General features: G+C 42.3%; 2 protein-coding genes and 1 non-coding gene across 6 annotated transcripts in view; 2 read left to right on the plus strand and 1 right to left on the minus strand.

Annotated features, from left to right (window-relative positions):
• The first annotated feature begins 2,262 nt into the window (after window positions 1-2,262).
• Tipin (TIMELESS interacting protein) lies at window positions 2,263-21,498 on the plus strand. Of its 4 annotated transcripts, none has more exons than XM_036193919.1 (8): window positions 2,263-2,317; window positions 5,943-6,072; window positions 6,807-6,885; window positions 7,106-7,181; window positions 10,765-10,887; window positions 11,108-11,171; window positions 15,921-16,127; window positions 19,480-21,498. In XM_036193919.1, exons 2-8 carry the CDS (start codon window positions 5,943-5,945, stop codon window positions 19,665-19,667), a joined length of 867 nt encoding a protein of 288 aa, XP_036049812.1. In that variant the 5' UTR covers window positions 2,263-2,317; the 3' UTR covers window positions 19,668-21,498. The 4 variants fall into 4 exon arrangements, with proteins under 4 accessions (XP_036049812.1, XP_036049811.1, XP_036049808.1 ...); XM_036193918.1 differs by having other exon boundaries at window positions 2,275-2,317; window positions 5,937-6,072; XM_036193915.1 differs by lacking the exon at window positions 2,263-2,317 and adding an exon at window positions 2,754-3,425 and having other exon boundaries at window positions 5,937-6,072.
• Window positions 12,652-12,787, plus strand: LOC118588147. Its single transcript, XR_004945545.1, has one exon.
• A 489-nt stretch (window positions 21,499-21,987) lies between the features above and the next one.
• Dis3l (DIS3 like exosome 3'-5' exoribonuclease) overlaps window positions 21,988-24,793 on the minus strand; it is a 32,057-nt gene continuing 29,251 nt past the window's right edge. Inside the window, exons 11-13 of the mRNA XM_036193621.1 lie at window positions 23,695-23,840; window positions 22,597-22,771; window positions 21,988-22,327 (exon numbers count right to left, since the gene is read on the minus strand). Coding sequence (XP_036049514.1) covers window positions 22,022-22,327; window positions 22,597-22,771; window positions 23,695-23,840 — 627 coding nt within the window. The 3' untranslated portion in view covers window positions 21,988-22,021. The remainder of the gene's footprint in view (window positions 22,328-22,596; window positions 22,772-23,694; window positions 23,841-24,793) is intronic.

A 24,793-nucleotide genomic window follows, 5' to 3' on the forward strand; every position in this document is an offset into this window, starting at 1 on the left:
CTTGCACTTTGTCAGGCTGGTCTTGAATTCACAGAGATCTGCCTGCCTCTGCCTCCCAAGTGCTGGGATTAAAGGTGTGTGCCACCACAGCCTGGCTTCTAATTATGTTTTAAAATTGTATTTATTTATTTTTTTATGTGTATGACGTTTATGTACTTGCATGTGTGTGCAGTGCCTCCAGAGGTCAGGAGAGGGCAGCAGAGCCCCTGGAACTGGAGTTTCAGGTGGTTGTGAGTAGCCATGTGGGGTCTAGGAACAGAACCTGGATTCTCTACAAGTGATGAACCGGTCTGCCTTCATTTCAGGTTTAAAAGCCATTTTATAGTAAAGACAAACTAGGTTCATTCCTGTTTTTGATTAAACCTGATTCTCAAGGATTGGGCAATGCCCCATCTGTAACCGTAACTACAAATGGTTCTGTACTGCCTGTTCTAGGAAATGGCAACCATGTCTTTGTTTCAAAAAGTTGTCATAACCATCTTGCAACCCTACCTTTGTTTCAAAAGGTTATTATGAGTACCTTGTTATCAACTACCTTGTAACTATGTCTTTGTTTCAGAAGGTGGAACTCCTGTAGCTCATTACGTTCTGCTCCCGTAACCCCGCCTATTTTACCCACCCAATGTCCCATTTGGAAACCCCCTACTTGAGCTATAAAAACCTTGTCTTCCTCACATCCAAGGCTGATCTCTTGAACCCCACTTTTTTTTTAAACATTTATTTATTTTTATTATGTATACAGTGTTCTGCCTGCACACCAGAAGAGGGCATCAGATCTCATTATGATGGTTGTGAGTCACCATATGGTTGCTGGGAATTGAACTCAGGACATCTGGAAGAGCAGTCAGTGCTCTTAACCTCTGAGCCATCTCTCCAGCCCCTTAAGCCCCACTTTTTAGTGTACGTGAATAAAAAAGAACTTGCTTTAACTAATTTAGCCATGATGATTTGGGTTCGTGGTCTTTCTCCTTGAATCTTTGGGATTAACACAGGAGCAATCTCTACAGTTCCATTCAGCTCTGTTTCTTTTCTTGATTTTTCGAGACAGAGTTTCTCTTGTGTAACATTCTTGGCTGTCCTGGAACTCGCTTTGTAGAGACCAGGCTGGCCTCGAACTCACAGAGATCCACCTGCCTCTGCCTCCCAAGTGCTGGGATTAAAGGCGTGTGCCACCACCGCTTGCCTTCATCCAGCTCTATTATTATTTTGTATGTGGATGTTGGGGTACAGAGTCAAGAGGCTAGCATTGGTTGTTTTTCTCATAATCTCACTTTTTAAAAGTAATCTATTTAATTTTATTTTATGGGCATTGTGTGAGGGCTTCAGATCCCCTGAAACTGGAGTTATGACAGTTGTGAACGCTGACTTGTGGTTGCTGGGAATTGAACTCAGGACCTCTGCAAGAGCAGCCAGAGTTCTTAACCACAGAGACATCCCTCCAGCCCGCCCCACCTCTTTTTCTTTTTCTTTCTTTTTTTTTTAAAAGACGTCTTTTATTTGCATGGCTTTTTGTTTGTGAACTCTAGGGTGCTCGGTGCTGGGGAGGCCGGAAGAGGGCCTCAGATGCCCCGGTAGTATATACAAGGTTATGATACGCTGGGCGTTGGTGGTGCACGCCTTTAATCCTAGCACTTGGGAGGCAGAGGCAGGCGGGTCTCTGTGAGTTCGAGGCCAGCCTGGGCTACAGAGTGAGTTCTGGGAAAGGCGCAAAGCTACACAGAGAAACCCTGTCTCCAAAAACAAACAAACAAACAAATCCAAAACAAAACAAAACAACAAAGGTTATGATTCGCTATGTCAGTGCTGGAAACCAAACTTGAGTCCTCTGCCTTAGCAACAGGCGCTCTTCATGGTTAAACCCGCTCTCTAGCACCTTTATCTTTGGTTGTTGTTTGTTTGCTTGCTTTTTTAGGCAGCGTTTCTCTTGTGTAACAACCCTGGTTGTCGCTTTGTAGACCACGTTGGCCTCGAACTCAGAGACATCCGCTTGTCCCCGAATCGGGCCCCAGTGCTGGGATTCCAGGCGAACGCTCCCACTCCCCGGCTTCCACCACTCGGTTTCTACGGAGACCTATTTCGGAAGCTAACGAGGTGCCTAGAACGTGCGAACTCTGAGCGTCGCCACGTCATTAAGATGCTGGGGATGGGGAAAGCGGGCTTCCGAGCGCGGGTGGGCGGGGCTCAGGTCGTCAGGCCCCGCCCACGCCGCTTTGCGTGCGGTCGGCGCCAAACTTCCCCACTCTTCTCGCGGAGGGAGTTCCCGAGTCTCGCGAGAGGCGCTGTTCGCGCGCTCGGCGGCGGTGGCCGTTTGCGCAAGGTGAGATCGGCTTCGGTGCCGGCGTCTCTGGACCGAGAGGCTGTGCTGGAAGTTCCGCGCGGGGCGCGGGAACTGGGGTCGCCAGAGCCGGGCGGCAGGGAGGCTGAGGAGGACCCGACGGGGCGGGCGGGAGGCGCCCCGGGGCGGGAGGACGGCCGGCCTGCCAGACCTGGGGTGCTGCCTTTCCCGCGCGCACTGGAGGGAGGGCGGGAAGGCTGCAGAAGAGGGAAGGGAGATGTGATGATTTTAGGGACGGCCCCGGGGTGAGTCGGGATGCTGCTGGAGTTTGACAGCTGGGAAGACGTCGGGAACAGGTGTGGGAAGTGTTCGGCTGGAGATTCGGCTTTTGGAGACATTGTTTCTCTGTGCAACCCTGGCTGTCCTGGATCTCGCTCTGTAGCCCAGGCTGGCCTCGAACTCACATAGACCCGCCTGCCTCTGCCTCCCGAGTGCTGGGATTACAGGCGTGTGCTCCGCTACTGCCGGCGAAGTTTACTGTTTTTAAGGTTTATCTTTTAAGAGTGTCTGAGGCGAGGGATACGTGCACATGAGGCCGGGTGTCGAATCGCCTGAAGCTGTAGTTGTAGGCATTGGTGAGCTGTTCAGTGTGGGTGCTGGCACACTGGTCTGAAGGCTGGTATTACCAGCCCATGCACCTCTGCACACTCACACCTAGTTTATGGGGGTACTGGGAATTTGAACCCAGGGCTTTGTGAATGCTAGCTAAGCTCTCCACCAATTGAGCTGCCTTGTGTGTGTGTGTGTATAGACAAGGACTGTTGCCCAGACTGGCCTCCTGAGCTCCTACTTTAGATTCCTAAGTGTTGGGGTTACAGTGCAGATCCCTGTTACTGGCTTGGAATTCTTTTTTAATTCTTTTCTTGAGTAAATATATATTGAGTACCTGTTGTGTACCACATTTGGGACATGGTGGTGGAACACAAAATCCGACCTGTCTGATTTTTGTCCTAAGAGAGCTACAGTTCAATATAGGAGACTAACATTAAATAAATAAAACCTAATAGAGAAATAATGATTCCTGTGAAACTTCTGCATGGTGATGTTAATTCTTCAAAGAGGATTCTGGGCCGTCAGGGTGGCTTATCAGGTAAAAGTGCTTGCCGTATAGATCTGCTGATTTGAATTTGATTCCAATATTCCGAAAGGAGAGAACTTGTGGAAGTTGTCCTTCGGCTTGCACGTGTGCTCACACACACAGTGTTATTCAATTTGGGGACATTTGAATGGTCTGTCTCTGAGTCTGTATAACTGAGGGTGGCCTTGATCTCTGTTTCTCTTGCCTCTACCTTCTGTGTTAGAATCACAGGCCTTGCCATCACTCCTGATTTGAGATAGGTTTTCCTGGTGAGGTAATGGTTAAAACTTGAAAGAAATTAGGGGTCAGGGAAAAGCTTTCAAAATGCATGTAATGCTAGCACTTGGGGGGTAGAGGCAGGAAGATCAGGAGTTGGAAGCCAGCTTGGCTCATATAAGACCTTATTTCAAACAACAGAAATGGTGCTCAGTGGGTGTACTATTTACTGCTCTTGAAAAGGACCTGGGTTCTGTTCCCACCACTCAAACCTTGTAACTTGTAGATTCTGGTGATCCATCACCTTTTTTTTTTTTTTTTTAAATTTCTTTATTATCTATACAGTGTCTGCCTGCATGTATGCCTGCAAGCCAGAAGAGGGCACTAGATCTCATTACAGATGGTTGTGAGCCATCATGTGGTTGCTGGGAACTGAACTTAGGACCTCTGGAAGAGCAGCCAGTGCTCTTAAGCTCTGAGCCATCTCTCCAGCCCCGATCCATCACCCTTTTGCTTCTTTGGATACCTACACATGCATGTTGCTCATAAACACACAGGCGAACACATAGGTAAAAATAAATCTTTGCTGGGAGGTGGTGTTGCTTACCTTTATTCCCAGTACTCAGGAGGCAGAAACAGGTGGATCTCGGCTGAGTTTGAAGTTGGCCTGGTCTACAGAGCAAGTTACTAGGCATGAGCTTGCTAGGCATGGTGGCATCTGTAATCCCAGCACTTGAAAGAAAGAAAATCAGGAACTCAAGGCCAGCCTTGACTACATAGCAAGTTTAAGGCTGGCCTGGACCAAGAGACCCCTTGAAAAAAAGAATAAGGGGTTGGAGAGATAGCTTAACAGTTAAGAACACTGGTTGTTCTTCCAGAGGACCCAGGTGCAATTCCCATCACCCACATGGCACCTCATAACTGCTTGTAACTCCAATTTCTGGGGATCCAACACCTTCACACAGACATATACATGCAGGCAAAACATGAATGCACATGAAATAAAAATAAATTAAAAAAAAAAATTTAGCTGAGTGCTTGTGGGGCAGGCCTTTAATCCCAGTAGTCAGGAGGCAGAAGCAGGTGGATCTCTGAGTTAGAGGCCAGCTTGGTCTACAGATCAGTTCCAGGATGGTCAGGGCTACACAGAGAAACCATCTTAAAAAACCAAAAAACAAAAGAATAAAAGTTATACCATGCCAACTTCACCTCATACCATGTCTCTCATACTCTCTTTTCAAATTCCTCTAAAAAAACATTTTCACTTTAAATAACCTGGATGTTTGGTAAAGTGAGTTTTTTGTTTTTGTCTTGTTTTTTAGTTTTTTGAGACAGGACTTCTCTAGCCCTTGCTGTCCTGAACTTGCTATGTAGATCATACTGGCCTCAACTCAGATATGCCTGCCTCTGACTCCTGAGTGCTTCGATTAACATGTGCACCATCTCATCCAGCTCTATTGTGGCTTTTTTTGTTTGTTTGTTTGTTTGTTTGTTTGAGACAGGGTTTCTCTGTGTAGCCCTGGCTTACCTGAAACCACTGGCTTTGTGGACCAGGCTGGCTTTGAACTCAGAGGTACACCTGCCTCTGCCTTATGAGTGCTGGGATTAAAGGCGTGCGCCACTACTGCCTGGCTGAAGGAAAAATATTAAAGGAATATTTCAAAATTCAATGTACAGGATATATTGAGTATAGGAAGGAAGTGTCAAAGATGACTTGAACAGCTTGGTGGGTGTCACCTCACAGAATTGAGGACATTTAGTTATTCAGTTTTGTATATGATGAGCTAATAAATGAATACCCTTGAGACACTTGAGAATTACAAAATACATAGTGGGGATTTGCAGTCCCAGATTATGGTCTAGGTTGGAAGAATAAAAATTTGTAACCTGGGGACTGGAGTGATGTCTCAGTGGTTAAGAGCACTGTTTGTTCTTCTAGAAGACCTGAGTTTGATTCCCATCTACTTGGCAGCTCAGAACTGTAACTTGAATTCCTAGTGGTCTGATATCTTCTGGTTTCCACAGGCACTGCATACATTTGGTGCACAGACGTACAGGCAGGCAAAACACCCATGAATATCAACAATAAGAAACACGTAGTTATTTAGTCGTAGGGTCTACATTACAGCTTGATTCTGATTGTTTTTCTTCATACTTACGATCTTCTCTACTTTTTATCTTCGATGAATTTGAAATGCGGTTTAAGTGATTGAAACATGGTTTTCACTGTGGATGAAACTAGATTATGTGATAGTTAGGAAGACTGTTTTGGATGGATAAAAATAACTTGTTATTTTTCTTCTGGAGGAAAAGATGTCAGAGCAAGAAGAGAATGGCTTATTTGAAATGCCAGACTATGAACACGTAGAAGATGAAATTTTTCCTCCCTTCCCACCTCCAGCCTCTCCTGAGAGAGATCCTGCAGAAGCTGAACCTGATGAAGGTCTGTATCGAGAATTTCACAAGTGTCCCTTTAATTTTTTTTGTTTTCTTGGTTTGGTTTATTTTGTTTTGTTTTGTTTTTTTGAGAGAGGATTTCTCCATATAGCCCTGGCTGTCCTGGAACTCTGTCTCTTTTTTTTTTTTTTTTAAAAGCCTCAATGCTCCACTGTCTTGTGGACTTGCACACCACAAGGTGTGCTGGGAAACCTGGAACTCTCTTTATAGACCAGGCTGGCCTCAAACTCAGATCTACCTGCCTCTGCCTTCCTAGTGCTGGAATCAAAGGCATGTACCACCACCATCTCTTTTGTTTGTTCCTTTTTAAGACAAGGTTTCACAGTATATTCCAGGCTAACCTTGGTATTACAATCCTGCTTTAGAAGGTTAATTTAAGATGATAGCAGATTAATTTAGAAATGATAGCAGATTAATTTAGAAATGATAGTAGATTAATTTAGAAATGGTACATTTTGTAAATAAGGCTTGAATTTTAAAAAGTTACTGTATTTGCTTCTTTGTGTGTATCTGGATGTATGTGGGCACCTGAGTGTCACTGGGTGTGTATGTGGAGGTCAGGGGACAGCCTGTGGGAGCAGGTTCTCTTCTGCCATGTGGGTATGGGAGATTGAACATAAGTAGTCAGGCCTGGTGGCTAGTGCCTTTGCCAACTGATCCACCTTCAGGGCCCAGGGCTTAAATTTTTAAACACTACTAAATTTTGTTCTGTTTCACTAGAATCAGGGAGTGGAGCACCTGTTCCTGTACCACCAAAGAGAACAGTTAAAAGGAACCTACCCAAGCTAGATGCTACTAGGTATGGACATTTGCTCTCGTCCACTTACAGTTTTCCATACGGTGTTCTTCTACAGTTACAATGATTCGGAAATCAGATATTTCTGTAAACACCCCCACCCCACCCCCCAAAAACATTTTCTTTTTTCTTTTTCAAATTTAAGAGGAAAAATTTTTTTTTCAGGGTCTTAGTTTTGACATGGCTAGAAAACCTGAAATTCAAAATATATTTCTTTTCACAGATTAACTTCAGAGAGAGGGCTTCCAGCCTTAAGGCATGTGTTTGCTAACACAAAATTCAAGGGGAAGGGTCATGAGGTAAGAAACATTTCATCTTCTTTCTTAGTACTGGGCATTGGATCCAGCGCAAGTGCTTGAACACGTGCTGAACAGTACTACTGGAGTACATTCTAGCTAGCCCTGGTTTTCACTTTAGACTTTTACTTACTTAAGTTTGTTTGAGACAGCACTATCACTATCTAGTCCTGGATAGCTATGGTAGTCTGACTAAGAATGCTGCCCCCATATATTTAAAGGCCTAGTCACTGGAGAGTGGCACTATCTGAAAAGCTTAGAGGATTGGAAGATTTAGCCTGTTGTCACTGGGATTGGGCTTTGAGGTTTCAGAAGCCCATGCCAGGACCACTTCTGCTCTCTATGCCTGTGGTTCAAGATGTAGCTCTCTAGTGCCTGCCTGTATGCCACCCTGCTCCCTGGTATGATAATAATACACTAAGCCTTTGAAACTGTACATGAGACCCCACTTAAATGCCTTTAAAAAAAGATTTAAGGGGCTGGAGAGATGGCTCAGAGGTTAAGAGCACTGACTGCTGCTCTTCCAGAGGTCCTGAGTTCAATTCCCAGCAACCACATGGTGGCTTACAACCATCTGTATTGAGATCTGGTGCCCTCTTCTGGTCATACATGCTGTATACATAGTAAATAAATAAATAAATAAATAAAGATTTATTTGGGCTGGAGAGATGGCTCAGAGGTTAAGAGCACTGCTTGCTCTTCCAAAGGTCCTGAGTTCAATTCCCAGCAACCACATGGTGGCTCACAACCATCTGTAAGGAGATCTGGTGCCCTCTTCTGGCCTCCGGGGATCCGTGCATATATAAATAAATAAATCTAAAAAAAATTAAAATTAAAAAAAGTTTAAAAAAAAAAAAGATTTATTTATTATGTATACAGTATTCTATCTGCATGTATTCCTGCAGGCCAGAAGAGGGCACCAGATCTTGTTACAGATGGTTGTGAGCCACCATGTGGTTGCTGAGAATTGAACTCAAGACCTTTGGAAGAATAGCCAGTGCTCTTAACCTCTGAATCATCTCTCCAGCCCTTAAATGCTTTTTTAATAAAGAGTGGCCTTGGTCATGGTGTCTCTTCACAGCAAAAGTACAGTGACCAATACACCAGCCTTGAACTCACAGAGATCTGCCTGCCTTTGCCTCCAAGTGCTGGGATTACAGGCTGTGTCATCACACCTGTCTTATTTTAGAGCTTCTTTGTTTTTAGAAAATAACAGCGAAACTGGGTCTGTTATCCTGCATATATCACAGATACTATTGTTAGTCTGTGATAACCTCCAGAGAAATAGTTGTAATGAGGGGCTGGAGAGATAGCTCAGAGGTTAAGAGCAGTGGCTGTTCTTCCAGAGGTCCTGAGTTCAATTCCCAGCACCCACATGGTGGCTCACAACCATCTGTAATGAGATCTGGTGCCCTCTTCTGGCCTGCAGGGATACATGCAGGCAGAACACTGTATACTTACTAAATAAAAATAAATCTTAAAAAAAGAAAGAAAGAAAGAAGAGTTTAGAGAAATAGCTGCAGTGAAATAGGAAAGGTGCTAGGAAGAACTAAAAGGACACCTGTGTAGTCTCTTTTTCCACTGTGTTTCATATGGCTTTAGGAAAATTACGTCTGAGTCTCTAAGCCCACATTTGTACCTTATAGTTTACAGCGATAAATTTACTTTACTTTGCCTTCTCTTAAAGAATCATTTTAAGCTTCATTGTAACTAACACTGCTACTAACACTGTTACTGCTTCTGTTGATCATGTGTGCCTTTTTTTTTTTTTTTTTTTTTTTTTTTTTTGTGGTTTTTTTGAGACAGTTTCTCCGTAACAGCTCTGGCTGTTCTGGAACTCTTTGTAGACCAGGCTGGCTTCGAACTCAAAGAGATTCGTCTGCCTCTGCCTCCCCCATATTGGGATTAAAGACTTGTGCCATCATGTACTTCGAAATCTGCTTGATTAAAGACATACACCACCGTACTTGGCTTCTTAATATCTTTCAATCACTGAGCCATCTCTCCAGTTCTTGAACTTGATTTTTTGAAAAAAAAAAAAAATTACAATTTTTGTTTTCTTATGTATGTGAGGGTTTTGCCTGCATATATGTTTGTGTACTGTGTGTATACAATGTTAGTAGAGGTCAGAAGAGGGTGTAAGATCTGGAACTGAGGGTACAGATGGTTTTGAGCTTCGTGTTGGGACTGAATCTGGGTCCTCTGTAGCAGCAAGTGGTCTTCACCACTGAGCCAGCTCTTTAGCCCCAATCATTAGTGGTTAGTTTTTTTGAGATATTTTATCATTGATAAAGATTTATTTATCTCTCTCTCTCTCTCTCTCTCTCTATCTATCTATCTGAGACAGAGTTTCTCAATGGGTATGGTGGTGCATGCCTTTATTCCCAGCACTCAGAAGGCAGAGGCAGTGGATCTCTGAATTCGAGTCCAGTTTGGTCGATACAGCAAGTGCCAGGACAGCGAGGGCTATTATATAGAGAAACCCTGTCTTGAAAAACAAAAATCAGAGAGAGAGAGAGACAGACAGACAGACGGTTTCTCTGTATAGTCCTGGCTGCCGTGGCACTCGATGTATAGACCAAGCTGGCCTCAAACTCATAGATCTATTTGCTTCCCCAGTGCTGGCATCAAAGGTGTGTGCCACCATGCCTGGCAACTTTGTTCTAATTTTGTATTGTTCTTTCCCCTCAATGTGTGTGGGTGTGCATGTGTGTGTTGTTGCCAGAGTTCAACTTCAGATGTGCTTCCTCAGGCTCTATCCAGTGAGCCTCAGTATCTGTCAGCCTGTCTTTGTTTCTTCATCACTAGGATTGCAAGGGTGTGCCACTGTCTTAGGGTTTCTGTTGCTGTGAAGAAACACCACGACCAAGAGCAATTTGGGGAGGAGAGTGTTTATTTGACTTCCACTTCCATATTGTTCGTCATTGAAGGAAGTCAGGACAGGAACTCAAATGGGGCAGGAACCTGGAGACAGGAGCTGAAGCAGAGGCCATGGAGGAGGCTGCTTACTGACTTAACTCTCTCCTCAGCATGCTTTCTTACAGAACCCAGGACCACCTGCCCAAGAATGGTACCATCCAGTATGGGCTGGGCACTCTCAGTCACTAGTTAAGAAAATACCCTACTGGCCTGCCTAGAATCTGATCTTACTGAGGCATTTCTCAACTGAGGCTCCCTCCTCTCCAGTGACTCTAGCTTGTGTCAGGTTGACATAAGTAGCCAGTATAGCCACTATACTTGGATTTTTTTTTTTTTTTTTTTTTTTTTAATGTGGGGCTTGGGATTGAACACCGGTTCTCAGGCTTATTCCAGGCACTTAAGCTAAATAAACTGTCTTCCCAGCCCTGTACTACTATATTTCCTTCTAATTTCTAAAAACAAAATCTGTATTCAGTGCTGTTACTCAATGCTTTCTGAGATTGTGGTCTTCCAAGCCTTTAGAATTTTCTATTTCTTTCTAAAAGTTTCTTAGCCTTATAAATAAGACAGCAGTGACTTTGGCATTGCCTTTAAATTCTAAAATCTGCTGACAGGGTCAGCTGTGAGATTGAGTCTTCTGTTCAGCATTTTTATTTTTATGTGTCAGGCTGAAGACTTGAAAACGCTAATCAGACACATGGAGCACTGGGCGCATAGGCTATTCCCCAAGCTGCAATTTGAAGATTTTATTGACAGAGTTGAAAACCTAGGAAATAAAAAGGAGGTTCAGGTAAGTGTGATTATCATGAATGTCACTCACAATGCTAAGTAGTACAAGGATGGGTTTAGTTGAGGCTGAATTGCTATTAGGGGGTTTTCCTTTTGAAATCTGTCTTGTTAGACAGGAACATTAATAGTCATTATTTGAAGAACAACTCTTCAGATATGAATAAGTGATTGATTCCTCCCTAACTTATTGATAAAAATGAAAAAAAATGTCTATTTTTCAGACCTGTTTAAAACGAATTCGACTTGATCTTCCTATTGTACATGAAGATTTTGTTAACAATAATGGTAATTATAAGTTAATTACTTTATCACAACTTAGCTTTTAGAAATGGGTCTAGCCGGGATAGGAGATATTTTATATACAAGTGAGGTCTTAAACCATTATGTAATTACAGTGTAGTTAATAGCTATACCATGAATTAAGTCTAGAATTGGTAAATGAGTGAGTGTAATGAGCACCTATTTATTCATGTGAGCATTTACTATAGAGGACAGCCTTCCACTGTGTCGATCCCAGGGATTGCACTCGGGTTGTCAGGCTTGACAGCAAGTGCCTTACCCACTGAGATAGCTCCTTAGCCTAGTAATAGTTACATTTGACACTTGTTCCTTTTTATTAGTTTTCGTTAGCATAGAAAAGAATGAGTTTTAACCAGGTATGGTAGCAACATGCTTTTTTTTTTTTTTTTTTTTTTCCCCAAGACAGGGTTTATCTGTGTAGTTTTGCACCTTTCCTGGAACTCACTCTGTAGCCCAGGCTGGCCTCAAACTCAGAGATCTGCCTGTCTCTGCCTCCCGAATGCTGGGATTAAAGGCGTGTGCCGCCACCCAAGGTAGCAACATGTCTTTAATCTCAGCACTTAGGAGTAGAGGCAGGTGGATCTTTGTGAATCGAATGCCAACCTAGTCTCCATAGTTCCAGGACTGCAAAAACTACATAGAGAGACCCTGTCTCACCTCCTCCCCACCAAAAGAATGTGCTTCACCTTGAGATTTTCATGTGTGTGTCATTGTACTTTGTTCAAGTCCATGTTACCTTCCCCTGATTCCTTCCCTCTTGAAATTTATTTCCTAAAGATATGATTATAGCCTGGCAGAGTGGTACACATGCCTTCAATTCCAGCACCCAGGAAGCAGAGGCAGGCAGAGCTGAGTTCAAGGCCTGGTCTATATAAGGAGCTCCAAGGACAGCCAAGGCTACATACTGAGACAATAAAAAATATACAATTGTACTATCATTAGACAATTATAGAAAATATTTACAAAATAGGGACATTTTTAGCATTTCTTTATGTTGTATTTGTGCTCATGTGTCATGGTGAGTGTGTGGAGATCAGGGCAACTTCTGGAGTTGAGTTGGTTTTTCCATAATGTAGGTTCTAGGAATTGAATAAAGCCCGCTGACTTCACTGATATTTTATAGTTCTTACTAGTACAAGAACACATCAAACTAGAGTGTTTATATGCATGTAAACCATCAGAAAAACTGTCTGTAGGAAATTAGGAAGAATAATTTGTTGATGGAGATTTCCATTTTATTCAGCATGTTGACTCTTGAGCTATGTGTGGTAACATATGTCTGTAATCCCCACATATGGGAGGTGGAAGTAGGAGATGCAGAAATTCAAGGCCAGCCTTGACTATGTAGTGAATTTGAGGCTAACTTGGAGTATGCAAGATCTTATTTCAAAAGGGAAAAAAAAACTAAAATAGCAAAAAAAAAAAAAAAACAGATCCATGGCTGTAGGACTTTATGAAGACCTTTGTGACTGTTCCTGGTATTGATTGCATTTGATAATTGTACAATGCAACCATAGACAGTCACATACATCAAAACATTTGGTTCCTGCCGACAGAGTCTGTATAGTTATCAGATTTTCTGTGCGATGGCTCCATACATAAATACTTTTAAAAAACGTGTGCATCTGTATGTGGATATGTGTATGTATGAGTGCTTTTGATGCTCCTCTGCTTGATGGAGAGGAGCTGTGTTTTGCTTTGGTGTAATATTATTTTATTTCTTTTCTTTCTTCAGTATCAAAGCAGATATTTATCAAAGCCTAGAGTCTGCTGGAGTTTGCATGCATGCTTTCAAAAGGTTACCTTTAAGTACCCATTCTTTGTTTAAGAGATTTGTACAGCTACCTAACATGGGTTCTGGGAACCAAAGTCCAGTCATCCGCAAGAGCAGCAAGTGTTCTTAATCACTGAGCTGAATCTCCAGCCCCTCTTTTTTTTTTTTGAGCTGAGGATGGAACCCAGGGCCTTGTGCTTGCTAGGCAAGCGCTCTACCACTGAGCTAAATTCTCAACCCCATTTTTTTTAACTAGTAATATATTTGGTGAGTAATAATGGACTCCATTAGAATTCTCTTATGCTTTAAATCAGTGGTTCTCAACCTTCCTAATGCTGTGACCCTTTAATATAGTTCCCATGTTGGGATGACCCCCAAACATAAAATTATTTTAATTTCTATTTCAGTTGTAACTGTAATTTTGCTGTTATGAATCTTAATGTAAATATCTGGTATGCAGGATATCTGATATGTGACCCCTGTAAAAGGGTCTTTCAACTGCCAAAGAGGTTGTGATGGATAGCATGAGAACCACTGGTTTAAATAGTCTGGGATTTTATATTTTTTGGAATGATGGTGCTTATTAATGGCATAAGATGGCGTAGTTAAAGAGTTACTGTGGCACTGAATGCCACAGCCTGTATGCTCCTGGGTTAGTTGATCTATTTAGCAGCACTTTTTTGAGCTGTCTACTATTGTGCTGAAGGTCAAGGATAAAAGATGAATAAAATTAAGCCTCTAAGTTTATATATATACAGATTGAGTTAGACAAATATTGTCAGTAGTTTATGGGTCTTGTAATTAGACATGTGAGGTGCAAAGGACAACAGTTATGTTAACTGGGGAAGTAGCTTTATAGAGGAGGGTGGGTTTTTTTTTTTTTTTTTTTTTTTTTGTTTGTTTGTTTGTTTGTTTTTTTGAGACAGGGTTTCTCTGTGTAGTTTTGGAGCCTGTCCTGGAACTTGCTCTGTAGACCAGGCTGGCTTTGAACTCACAGATCCTCCTACCTCTACCTTCCAAGTGCTGGAACTTTTTTTGCTTTTACCAAAAATATATTGTACAACTTTAAAACAAGCACAGCGTGATTGAATAATTCTCCCAAAAGTCTGTGGTTGGGGTTGGTGCTGGTGAGTTGGTTCAGCAGGTAAAGGTACTTGCTACCAATCCTGAAAACCACAGTTCAGTCCCTGGGACCCACATAGTGGAAGGAGAGAACCAGCTCCTATGAGTTTCCTCTGACCTCCGTAGCATGGTATGCATGTGCACATACATACACATAGATCCAAATAGAAATTAGAATCGCATGAACTGTGTTTAATGAGTCTTTTATTCCTCCCTCTCCTCCTTCCTTAGGGCTGGTATTAAATCAGGACCTTGCACGTGGCCAGCAAGTGCACTACTATTGAGCTGCTCTCTCCCAGCCCCTCTTTTGCATTTCTTTTTCTTGAGATAGCTTCATTCTGTAGCCTGGGCTGACCTGGAACTCATTATGTAGCCTAGACTGGCCTCAAAATTGTGGTAATTCTCTATCTGCAGCCTCCCAGTTGCTAGAACTTATGTGTGAGGCACCCACCAAAATTCTAGCCCCTCTTGGAAAAAAGGAATTGGGGTAGGGTCCTGGAGAGATGATTCAGTGGTTGAGAAGCACTTACTGGCTTTTCTTCGAGAGGACCTGGGTTTGATACCCATGTGGCTGATCATCTGTAACTCCATTTTCAGCATTTCAGCATTTCAGCATCAGGAGATCAGACACCCTCTTCTAGCCCCCTTGGGCACCAGGCACACACATTGTATACAGTCCATGAAGGCAAAATACCCATAAACATAAAAATAAATTTAAAAAATTGTATGTATGTGTGTGTGTGTGTGTGTGTGTGTGTGTGTGTGTGTGTACATGCTAGAGGAGTCTATGTTGGGGTTCTTCTGTATTCTCTACATTAATATTTTGGACTTGTTTTATTTGTGAGTATTTTGCCTTTACATGTATGTATATGCATAATGTGAATTGGTGAATACCTGGTACCCTTGGAAGTCAGAAGGAGTTACAAAGAGTTGTGAATCACTGTGTGGGTACTGGGAACTGAACCTCTGTAAGAAGAATAAATGTTCTTAACCACTGAGCCATCTCCTTGGCCTCTCCACTTTTCTTATGTATGTATGTATGTATGTATGTATGTATGTATGTATGAGAAAGGGTGTCACCATTTTTCTCCCACTCCTGTTACAGTGCAGAGGGGTCTCAAGCCAGGTGGTGGTGGTGCACGCCTTTGATCCCAGCACTAGGGATGCAGAGGCAAGTGGATCTCTTTGAGTTTGAGGCCAACCTGGTCTACAGAGCGAATTCCAGGACAGCCAGGCCTATACAGAGAAACCCTGTCTCAAAAAAAAGGGGAGGGGGTGTCAAGTAGCCCAGGGTAGCTTTAAATTTGCTAAGCAGCAGAACCTTGAACTTCTCAACTTCTCATTCCCCTGCCTACTTCCACCTCTATCTGTTGTGCTGGAATTACAGGTCTGTACTACCACATTTGACTACCTAATGTATTTTTATTTTTGAAACAGGGTCATCTGTTTCTCAAGCTGACCCTGAGGTCACTACTGATAGTGACCCCAGCCTCTATCTCCCAAGTACTGGGATTACAGCGGTTTATCACATCACCAAGTTTATGTAGTATTGGAGATCAAACCCAGGGCTTTTTGCATGCTATTCCAACCGAGCTACCTCCCCAGACTCCTTTTACATATTTACATGTCCACTTGATGTAGCTTGCAGCTTGACATAAAAATGATTTATAAATAAAAATTCTTGAATCAGCTGGTACTGGCCATATTCTCATACCTTACAAATTTTTTCTTCAGGTAAAGCCACTTGCCACTTTAAAACTTTGGTTGAATGCTGTAGAAGTTGTTTGTCTAACTCCTAGAATACTACAGTTGTATTAACTTTTTATTTTCTGCCGCAGATGAAGTTGAAGAAACTAATCCCCTTGATGTAACTGCTGCTGGATTTGATCCCTTCTTGACAAGCTCATCTGACAGCCAGAAGTTGGCTTCTGAATCAAGTAGAAGCCTAACAGAAGAGCAGCAACAGAGAATTGAGAGAAATAAACAGCTGGCCTTGGAAAGAAGGCAGGCAAAGCTACTGAGTAATAGCCAGTCCCTAGAAAATGGTAAATTTTATGCTGGTTTTTATGAGCTACCATATAATATCAAGGGCATGTAGAAAATTTTAACTTCTTTACTATCTCTTGAAATAAAATACCTCTAGGAATAGAAAAGTGATGTTAAGTTTATGTATATTTTAGAGTGTGTGTCAGTGTATGTGTGTCTGCTATTTGGAATCTGTAAAGAATGTTTAAGTCTAAGATGGTTTTCTGGATAATTCTCTTAGAGTGCAAAATTCTTCAATATATTCTTCTCTGACTTCTTATCTTAAAGCACTTTACACATATTTTTAGGATTGTACTTAGGAAAATTATTATTGTGGAATCAGTACATTTTAGTTTTGGGGATTGAACCTAGTACTTTGCACATGCTAGGCAAGCGTTGTACCACTGAGCTACATCCTCAGCGCACGCGCGCGCCATTTTTTTTTCTTTTTTTTGGACAGGCTCTCGATAGGTTGCCCAGGTTAAACTAATTCTGGTAACCTAGCCAAGCCTTGAACTTGCCTTTATCCTTTCTTAGCCTTATAAAGCTCAGATTACAGGCTTGCACCACCGCTCCAGCTTGTAATACTTTATAATAAATACAGTGTCTTCTATACTAACTGAGGATTAGCAGTAATTTTCTGTCATGTAAATAAAGGTACTAAAATGCCTTTTTAGGGGTTGGCAGATGCTGGAGATTAAAATGGGTTTGTACAAGCTAGGTAAGCATTCTTTCAAGGAACTGAATCTTCAGCCCTTCCTTCAAGTTAATTTTGAGTGTAAGTCTTACTAAGTTACAGAAGTAACTTCCCATTTACCCACTTACTGATCTGCCTCAGCCTCCTAAGGTTGATGAGATTTCAGGTGTGTGTAGGCACTAAAATGTTTTTTCTTACGTTGTTCCACTCTTGTAAGTTGTGCTTTTTATAGTTTACTTATCTGTAGCACCTCTTTCTCACTTTAAAAATTACCTTAAACTTCCCATTTTTATTTATAATTTATTTTATTTTTTCATTTTGGTCTTTTGAGACAGGGTTTCTCTGTGTAGCCATGGCTGTCCTGGAACGCGCTGTAGCCCAGCCTGCCTCTGTGTCTCCAATGCTGGGGTTAAAGGCACACACCACCACAGCCTGCAGTCTGCACAGGTTTTGTTCCCTTTCCCGTCAGAGGTCAGAGGAGGGCATTGGATCCCCTGGAACTAAATTGATGGAGGGTTGTTAAGCTACCATGTGGGTGTGGGATTAGAACTCTGGTCTTCTGCAAGAGCAGAAAGTATTCTTTACTGCTTAGCCATCTCTTCAGCCACAAAACTGAATTTAAAAAATTATTACTTTACTGTTTTATGTGTACGAGTGTCTTGCCTGCAGATATGTCTGTACACCACATGTGTACCCATGAAGGCCAGAGGTGTCAGGTCTCCTGGGACGAGGATTACAGATGGGTGTGAGCTGCCGCTTGGGTGCTCTCTCTAGTTCTCCTCAAAACTTTGTTTTTTTTAAAGATTTATCTATTATGTATACAATATTCCTCCTGCATGTTGCCTGCAGGCCAGAAGAGGGCACCAGATCTCATTATGGATGGTTGTGAGCCACCATGTGGATGCTGGGAATTGAACTCAGGACCTCTGGAAGAACAGCCAGTGCTCTTAACCTCTGAGCCACCTCAGCAGCCCCCCAAAAACTTTGTTTTAAAAGAATTATACATTATATGAAATAGTTGAGAATTAATTTTAAGGTAATTTAAAGTTTATGAGCCAGGTTTAGTGGCATACACTAGTACTTACTAGACTGAAGCAGGGAGATTAAGCAAGGGTATCTTGGACTACATAGTTCTAGGCTAGCCTGAGCTACAAAGGAAAGACCTTGTCTCAGAACAAAAGTTGGGAATACATCTGTTTGTAATCCAGTTTCTTTTTGAAATGGAAAAAATAATTACAGCCAGTGAGGTTGGATAAATGGCTCAGCAGTTAAACTCAACACTTGCTGCTCCTGCAGAGGACCTGAGTTAGGTTCTCAGCACCCACATCATGCGGTTCGCAGTAGCTTATAACTGCAGTTGTAAGGGGTCCATTGCCGCCTTCTGGCCTCGTTGGGCACCTGCACACTTGTGTGCGTGTACATTTAAATAAAGATGAAAACCTAAAAAAAGAATTGTAGTCAGTAAATACCGTTGTAAAATGTTTCATCCAATGTAACAGTTCTCAAGTGAAGGTTGTAGCCCAGTCTTGATTTTCAGTTAAGATAAATCTCATTTTTATCTTCACAAATAAACCTTTTTTTATTAGTAGAATGTGAGAAATCATGAAGGGATGGAGACGACTCATTGGTTAAGAATACTTGCTGCAGTTCCAGAGTACCAGAATTGGGACCCCAGCACCCATGTTGGGTGGCTCATGACTGTTAGTAACTAGTTCCAGATTTGATGACTTTGACCTCAAGGGCCTCCTGCACTCTGTGCACAGAGCTACACATAATGAAAAATAACAAATATTAAAAGTCATCACACAAAGATGTAATGATGGATAGCAGTTGCTTCTTCCCATCTCAAAGTATACTTGACAATAAGGATTTAAGGCTCATTTTCTTTTTTTTTATTTTATTTAATTATATTTGTGTTTTAATTTTACATATCAGCCATGGGTTCCCCTGTCCTCCATGCTCCCCCTTATTTTCTTTTTATATTATATAGCTTACAATTTGACCCAAATACAAAAAAGTCTCTTAAAGTTTCTTTTTCTTTTCCCCCAGACAGGGTTCTATGTGCTGAATAGGCCTGTGCCATAATCCTTGCTTAAATTTTCTTTATCATAGATTACTTTGACATAAAACTTAATTGCATTTGTCTTGACATTGTGCTTATGTGTGCATATGTGCCTACTCCTGCATGTGCCACAGCATACAAGTAGGGACAGCTTGGGAGGCTGTCCTCTCCTTCTGCTGTTGGGTCGTTCAGGCTTGACAGGAAGTATCTTAACCACAGAGCCATCTTGCCTGCTCTGCGTCTGATTTCGTTGAGTCTCTTTCTAGTTTTATTTTGAATGAGAAGTTACATTTGAGTAAGATTGAAGAGCTGAATGCAGTATCATTTAGGACCCTTAACTTTTGTATGTAAGAGTGCCAGGATTGAATCCAGGGCCTCATGCTTGCTAATCTGTATTGATTCTACAACTGAGCTACACCCACTTTCTTGGGACCCTGGGCATTTTAAGCATGCTTTATGCATGTGTGAAAAACTGTTTTTATTTAGACTTTAGTAGTCATAATTAGGTGATTGTAGATTTGTTTCTACCAAGTAAGCTTTTGGAGAGATTTGTGTTTATTAAGATTGGATCAGTTGCTTATACTAAGAAATAATGATATGATTCCTCTCTCAGATGAGTTAATGAGTACATCCTGGGCACAGCCAGTTGAAGAGAGCAGTACTGGTGAGGAGCAAGAAGAGTCGGGTGGATTAAACCCAGACGCTGCAGGTGGTCCACGTGATGTTCCTTCTGCCAATACAGATGAAGAGGGACAGCTCAAAGCAGAGGACAAACAGCCGGACCACACCAACTTAGACTAATCCGGACATGTTCCAAGTAGCCAGGCTTCCACAACAGAATCCTGCAAGTTTGAGGTTATTTGTAAAATTTTCTTTGTGTAAGTCTCTTAAGTCATAAGACTTCTATGGATTCCTGCTTAAAATACAATGACAATTTATAATTGTGTTTCCTACTTACTTTAGTAAGTCTATTTATTGTTTTTGATATTCTGTATAAAGTCGACTTTATAAGCTATTTCTAGTTTACGCTGAATTCTTTCTCACTAAATTGAGTAATGTTTTGAAATGTAAATATGCACTAACTATTAAGGTCTGTTTTTATAAAGAAATAAATGTATTTTGCAAACAATTCTCAGGATTTGAGTTTCTCACCATGATTTAGTCACACAATTTAAACTTGCTGAAATGGTTAAGGTTTTGTTGCTATAGTTTTGTTAAGACCCACTCTGATTTCATCGTCCTAGCTGGCCTGAAATTTGTGGTGAATCTCCCTACTTTTGCCTTCAGACAGGGTCTCACTGTAACTTCCGTTGGTCTCAAAACTCACTGGGAACTGCATGCATCTACCTTGTGTATTAGCTAGAACTAAAGGTGTGTGCCCCAATACCCAGCTTGCCTGTATTTTGAAGTTACTTTAGTGTTTAAAAGTTCACATAAAAGATTGATAATGCCTCCCCATTAATGATGGTAGGCGAATTCAGAGATGTTTATAGGTTGAGAATGTACTAGAGGGCTTGTGTAGGGTGTGTAAGACCATGGGTATGAAACTCCAGCATCTCCAGAAAACAGGATGGTCCTCCATGTATGTTCCTGATTCATTTGTTGGAGAGAAACTTAGAGAGTATTGTGAGGGACAGTGTGTAGCGAGGGATCACACGAAAGAATTGTCAGTTGGTAGAGGGTATTCTCAGTATTGGCAAATGTGTGTAATGTCAGAAATAGAGACTTGGGAATGATGGTTAGAAGGCTAGAGGTGATGGGGGCAGATGAAGAGAGAGCCTGACTGGAGTTGGCTTGCTTTATGAGTGTGGTGGAGGGGCCAGAGTTGAGAAAGCACCAGGTTGAGAAGTTTATGGTCTGGTTCTTGGCAGCAAATTCCCACTAGAGTTGGGGAAAACACTGAAGACAAAGGAGCTAACTTGTAGTGACAATGACAGTAGTTCTACAGAAAAGGTCTTTTGCCTCTTAGGGGAAGGGTGGCGATGCTACAGTGGCTTTCATTCCTAAGGCAGGATAGGTGACATCTTGGGCTGGCATCAAGTAAATTGGGAGTAACAGATGGTTTGAAAAGCCAGGAAGTTGGGCACACACTATGGGTTGTGGGCTTATGGGAACTATCTCAGTGATAGGTCAGGGGAAAATGAGACGAGAGGATGGGCTCACTGTTCAGACAGGGAATAGCTAGAAGATGGAGGCTGGTCTCAGCATGCACTGATCCTGGAGACATGGCTTACTCATCAGGCTTCCAGGCACACTCACTGAATGAGAGAGGGGCTGGTGGGAGAAGTACTTTTCCAGTGGTGTGAGTTCAGAACACTTCTCTTGGGAAGGCCTGGCCATTGGAGGTACACACAGCAGAATCTGAGGGTGGGTGGGACTGGAGTAGAGTGCAGCCCACCACCCACTCTATGCCCTGTGTCCAGCTGGTGCCAGAACAATTGGGAAATTGTGAATCAAACATGAAGTTTTGAAGAGGAAGGTGGACAGGACTTTCTTACCCCAAGTGGCTAAATGATGTCAGAGGGACCTATGGCCCAAATAGGTCTAAAAATTAAAAAGTAAACTTCATTTGAAAGAATCAATTTGAGCCAAGTGTGGTGGCACATAGCTTTAATCCCAGTAGTCCAGAGGCAGAAGCAGGAGGATCTCAATGATCAGCTTGGTCTACATAGTGTTTTCTAGGCCAGCCAAGGCTACAAAGTAAGACAGTCTCAAATTGATTTGAAGCAAGATAATTTTGGATTTACTATAGAGAGACTAGCAACCTGCCTTTTACAGCCTGACCACTATCTACTCAACTGCTGGAAAGTCAGTTTCTAGTAGCCAGTAGTGGTGCACCCCTTTAATCCCAGCACTTGGGAGGCAGAGACAGATGGATCTCTCGCATTCAAGGTCACCCTGGTCTACAGAGTGAGTTCCAGGACCGCAAGAACTGTTTTCATAGAGAAACCCTTTCTCAAAAAAACAAAACACCACTACCAACAACAAAGAAACCCATTTTATACAGGGAGCTGGTTCTACCTCAGTGAGGTGTGAGAACATTGCACGGATATGTGAAGTACCCACTTGATCTCCTTCAGCTAGGAAGAGTGACAACATTAAGTCTGAAGACAGCACCACACCCAAGACACGGCTCTTTATTGAAGTGGAAGTATTCACATTGCATAACTGTCTGAAACGTCCAGAAGAGCAAGGTCCCTTATCTCCTCCAGAAGCGTGTAGAGACTTCTTCCCTTTGTTTGGCAGTATTCTTGGTACTCCTGAAGCACCTTGCCTTTGACTTCCTGGGCAAGCTGAGCTGCTTCCACAGATCGGGTCACCTCTTTCACTAACTCACTCTTCAGCAGGAGGGAGTTCTGCTGACACAGCTCTGAGTTTGGAGTCTCATACGGTTTGTTACTTATTATTTCAAGTCTGATGGTGTCAGAATGGCAGCGCAACGCCTGGACAGATACTCTAACCTAGAACAGAGGAATACGTGTTACTACGTCACGCCCCTTTTCTTCTTCACATTGAAAACACTTGCCGGGCGGCGGCGGCACACGCCTTTGATCCCAGCACTCGGGAGGCAGAGGCAGGTGGATCTCTGTGAGTTCGAGGCCAGCCTGGTCTACAGAGTGAGATTCAGGACAGGCACCAAAAGTACATGGAGAAACCATGGCTTGGAAAAAAACAAAACAAAACAACAACAACAACAAACAAAACAACAACACTAAGTATGCAGACTTACTGTCACATGGTCAAACAGATGAAAGGTAACTGACTGTCCTCCAGCTGTGGTAGAAGTGATCTTGTTCTGAGATCGTTGCAGGGATCCTGGCTTCCATTCAGAGCTGCTCTCTGGGCCACACGAGATCACTAAGCCATCTTTGTTCTTCAGATAAGCAGCACCTTTAATCCCAAACCTAAATCATCACAGGGTAAAACCGAGATAATGTATTCTTAGTAGGCAGATCTTCTACGCTTGGCCACTCTTCCTGTGGTTTACCTCCAAAACATTTTTACAGAAGCAGACAAGAAACAAGGCTAAAAAAAAAAAAAAAATTCTTTGCTAGCTAAGAAAGATCCTAAGACTAATACAGATGTGCATATATATGTACTCCCAATTGTGCCCTTTATTTCCTGACTGTATGTTACACTGTGTACATACAATAATTTTATGAATATGTAGAATTCTATATGTCAATAGTTTGTTTAAGAAAGTCTCACTCAGGGGGCTGGAGAGATGGCTCAGAGGTTAAGAGCACAGACTGCTCTTCCAGAGGTCCTGAGTTCAATTCCCAGCAACCACATGGTGGCGCACAACCATCTGTAACTGGCGCCCTCTTCTGTTATACAGGCAGAACACTGTATAGGATAAATAAATAAATCTTTAAAAAAAAAAAAAAAAAAAAAAGGAAGTCTCACTCTGTAGCTGTGGCTAGCCTAGAGCTTGCTTTGAAGATCAGGCTGGTCTTGAACTCAGAGATCTGCTTGTGTCTGCCTCTTGAGCGTTGGGATTAAAGGCGTGTGCTACCATGCCAAGCTTATATTCTTTTTTAGAGATAAGGTCTCATATAGTGCAAGCTGGTATCAAAATCATTATGTAACTATGGATGACCTTGAACTTCTGATCCTCTTGCTTTACAGGCATATATCACCACACCTGGTTGTATGTGATTCTGGGGATCAAACCCAGGACTTTGTGTGTTAGGTAAGCACTCCACCTTTGAGCTACACACCCCCATTCTAAATAAATATTAAGTTATATATAATGGATCATTTGTGCTCAACACTGGTATGGTTTAACTGTGATTTCTAATTAACCATTGCATGATAAATAACATACCTTGGTATAAATACAAGTACACCATTTGTTCTAATTGAATAAATGACCCCATCAGCAATGCAGCGCTCCTCCGTTTCTGGGTCTCTGTCTTTAAAGTACATGCACTGGAAGAGTTCAGTGGACTGCTTCTGAGCATGCTGGGCCGCCTGTAAGAAGCACAACCCTGCACATGACAATATAGTTCCTTGATGTCCAGGAAGAAACCCTAAACTCATTCCCACAGAAACAGCTTTTAAAAGGATGGGATTCTGCCGGGCAGTGGTGGTGCACGCTTGTAATCCCAGAGACAGATGGATCTCTGTGAGTTTGAGGCCAGCCCTATCTACAAAGGGAGTTCCAGGACAAGCCTTTAAAGCTACAGAGAAACCCTGTCACAGAAAAAAAAAAAAAACCAAAAAACAAAAAAAAAGGACAGGATTCAACAGTGTGGTGGCACAAATCTATAATCCCAGTACTTGTGAGGCTGAAACAGGAGGACTGGCTATCCAGAGTAAGTTGTTGTCTCAACTAAATCAAAGAAAAAGAGACAAAACAACCTCATCTCAAAAAGAATGAAAAAAAAAAAAAAAAAAAAAGATCCAGCAGCAGATGAGATGTGAAGGGAAGGCTCAGTGGGTCAAAGTATTTGCTGTGAAAACCTTATTACCTGAGTTATGTAAAGGCTGGATATAGTGGTGCTTAGCTGTAATCCCAGCATTCCTATCACAATAGGATGGGAAGATGGGAGGCAGAGATGGGACAATTGGCCAGAAGCTCACAGCTGTACTTGCCAGCTATCCTGGAGTGCACAGCATTGCAGCAGAAATAAGCTATTTCTTTTTTCTTCTTTTAAAATTTACTATGTAAAACAGTGTTCTGTCCACATGTATCCCTGCTGGCCAGAAGAGGGCACCAGATCTCATTACAGATGGTTGTGAGCTTCCATGTGGGTGCTGGGAATTGAACTCAGGTCCTCTGGAAGAGCAGTCAGTGCTCTTAACCTCTGAGCCACCTCTCCAGCTCCAAAAATAAGCTGTTTCAAAAACAAGAAAAGAACTCCTGAAAGTCATCCTTACACACACACACACACACACACACACACACACACACACGACTGATG

Source organism: Onychomys torridus, chromosome 7 (genome assembly GCF_903995425.1).
Source record: "Onychomys torridus chromosome 7, mOncTor1.1, whole genome shotgun sequence".
NCBI classification, from domain to species: Eukaryota; Metazoa; Chordata; class Mammalia; order Rodentia; family Cricetidae; genus Onychomys; species Onychomys torridus.

Bases quoted from the DNA above. Each gene is read 5' to 3' on its own strand.
- Tipin (XM_036193915.1), top strand. From the start codon at position 3,372: ATGGTGATGTTAATTCTTCAAAGAGGATTCTGGGCCGTCAGGGTGGCT. The intron at 3,426-5,936 runs GTAAAAGTGCTT...TTTCTTCTGGAG, and splicing joins CCGTCAGGGTGGCTTATCAG to GAAAAGATGTCAGAGCAAGA. The intron at 10,888-11,107 runs GTAAGTGTGATT...TCTATTTTTCAG, and splicing joins GAAATAAAAAGGAGGTTCAG to ACCTGTTTAAAACGAATTCG.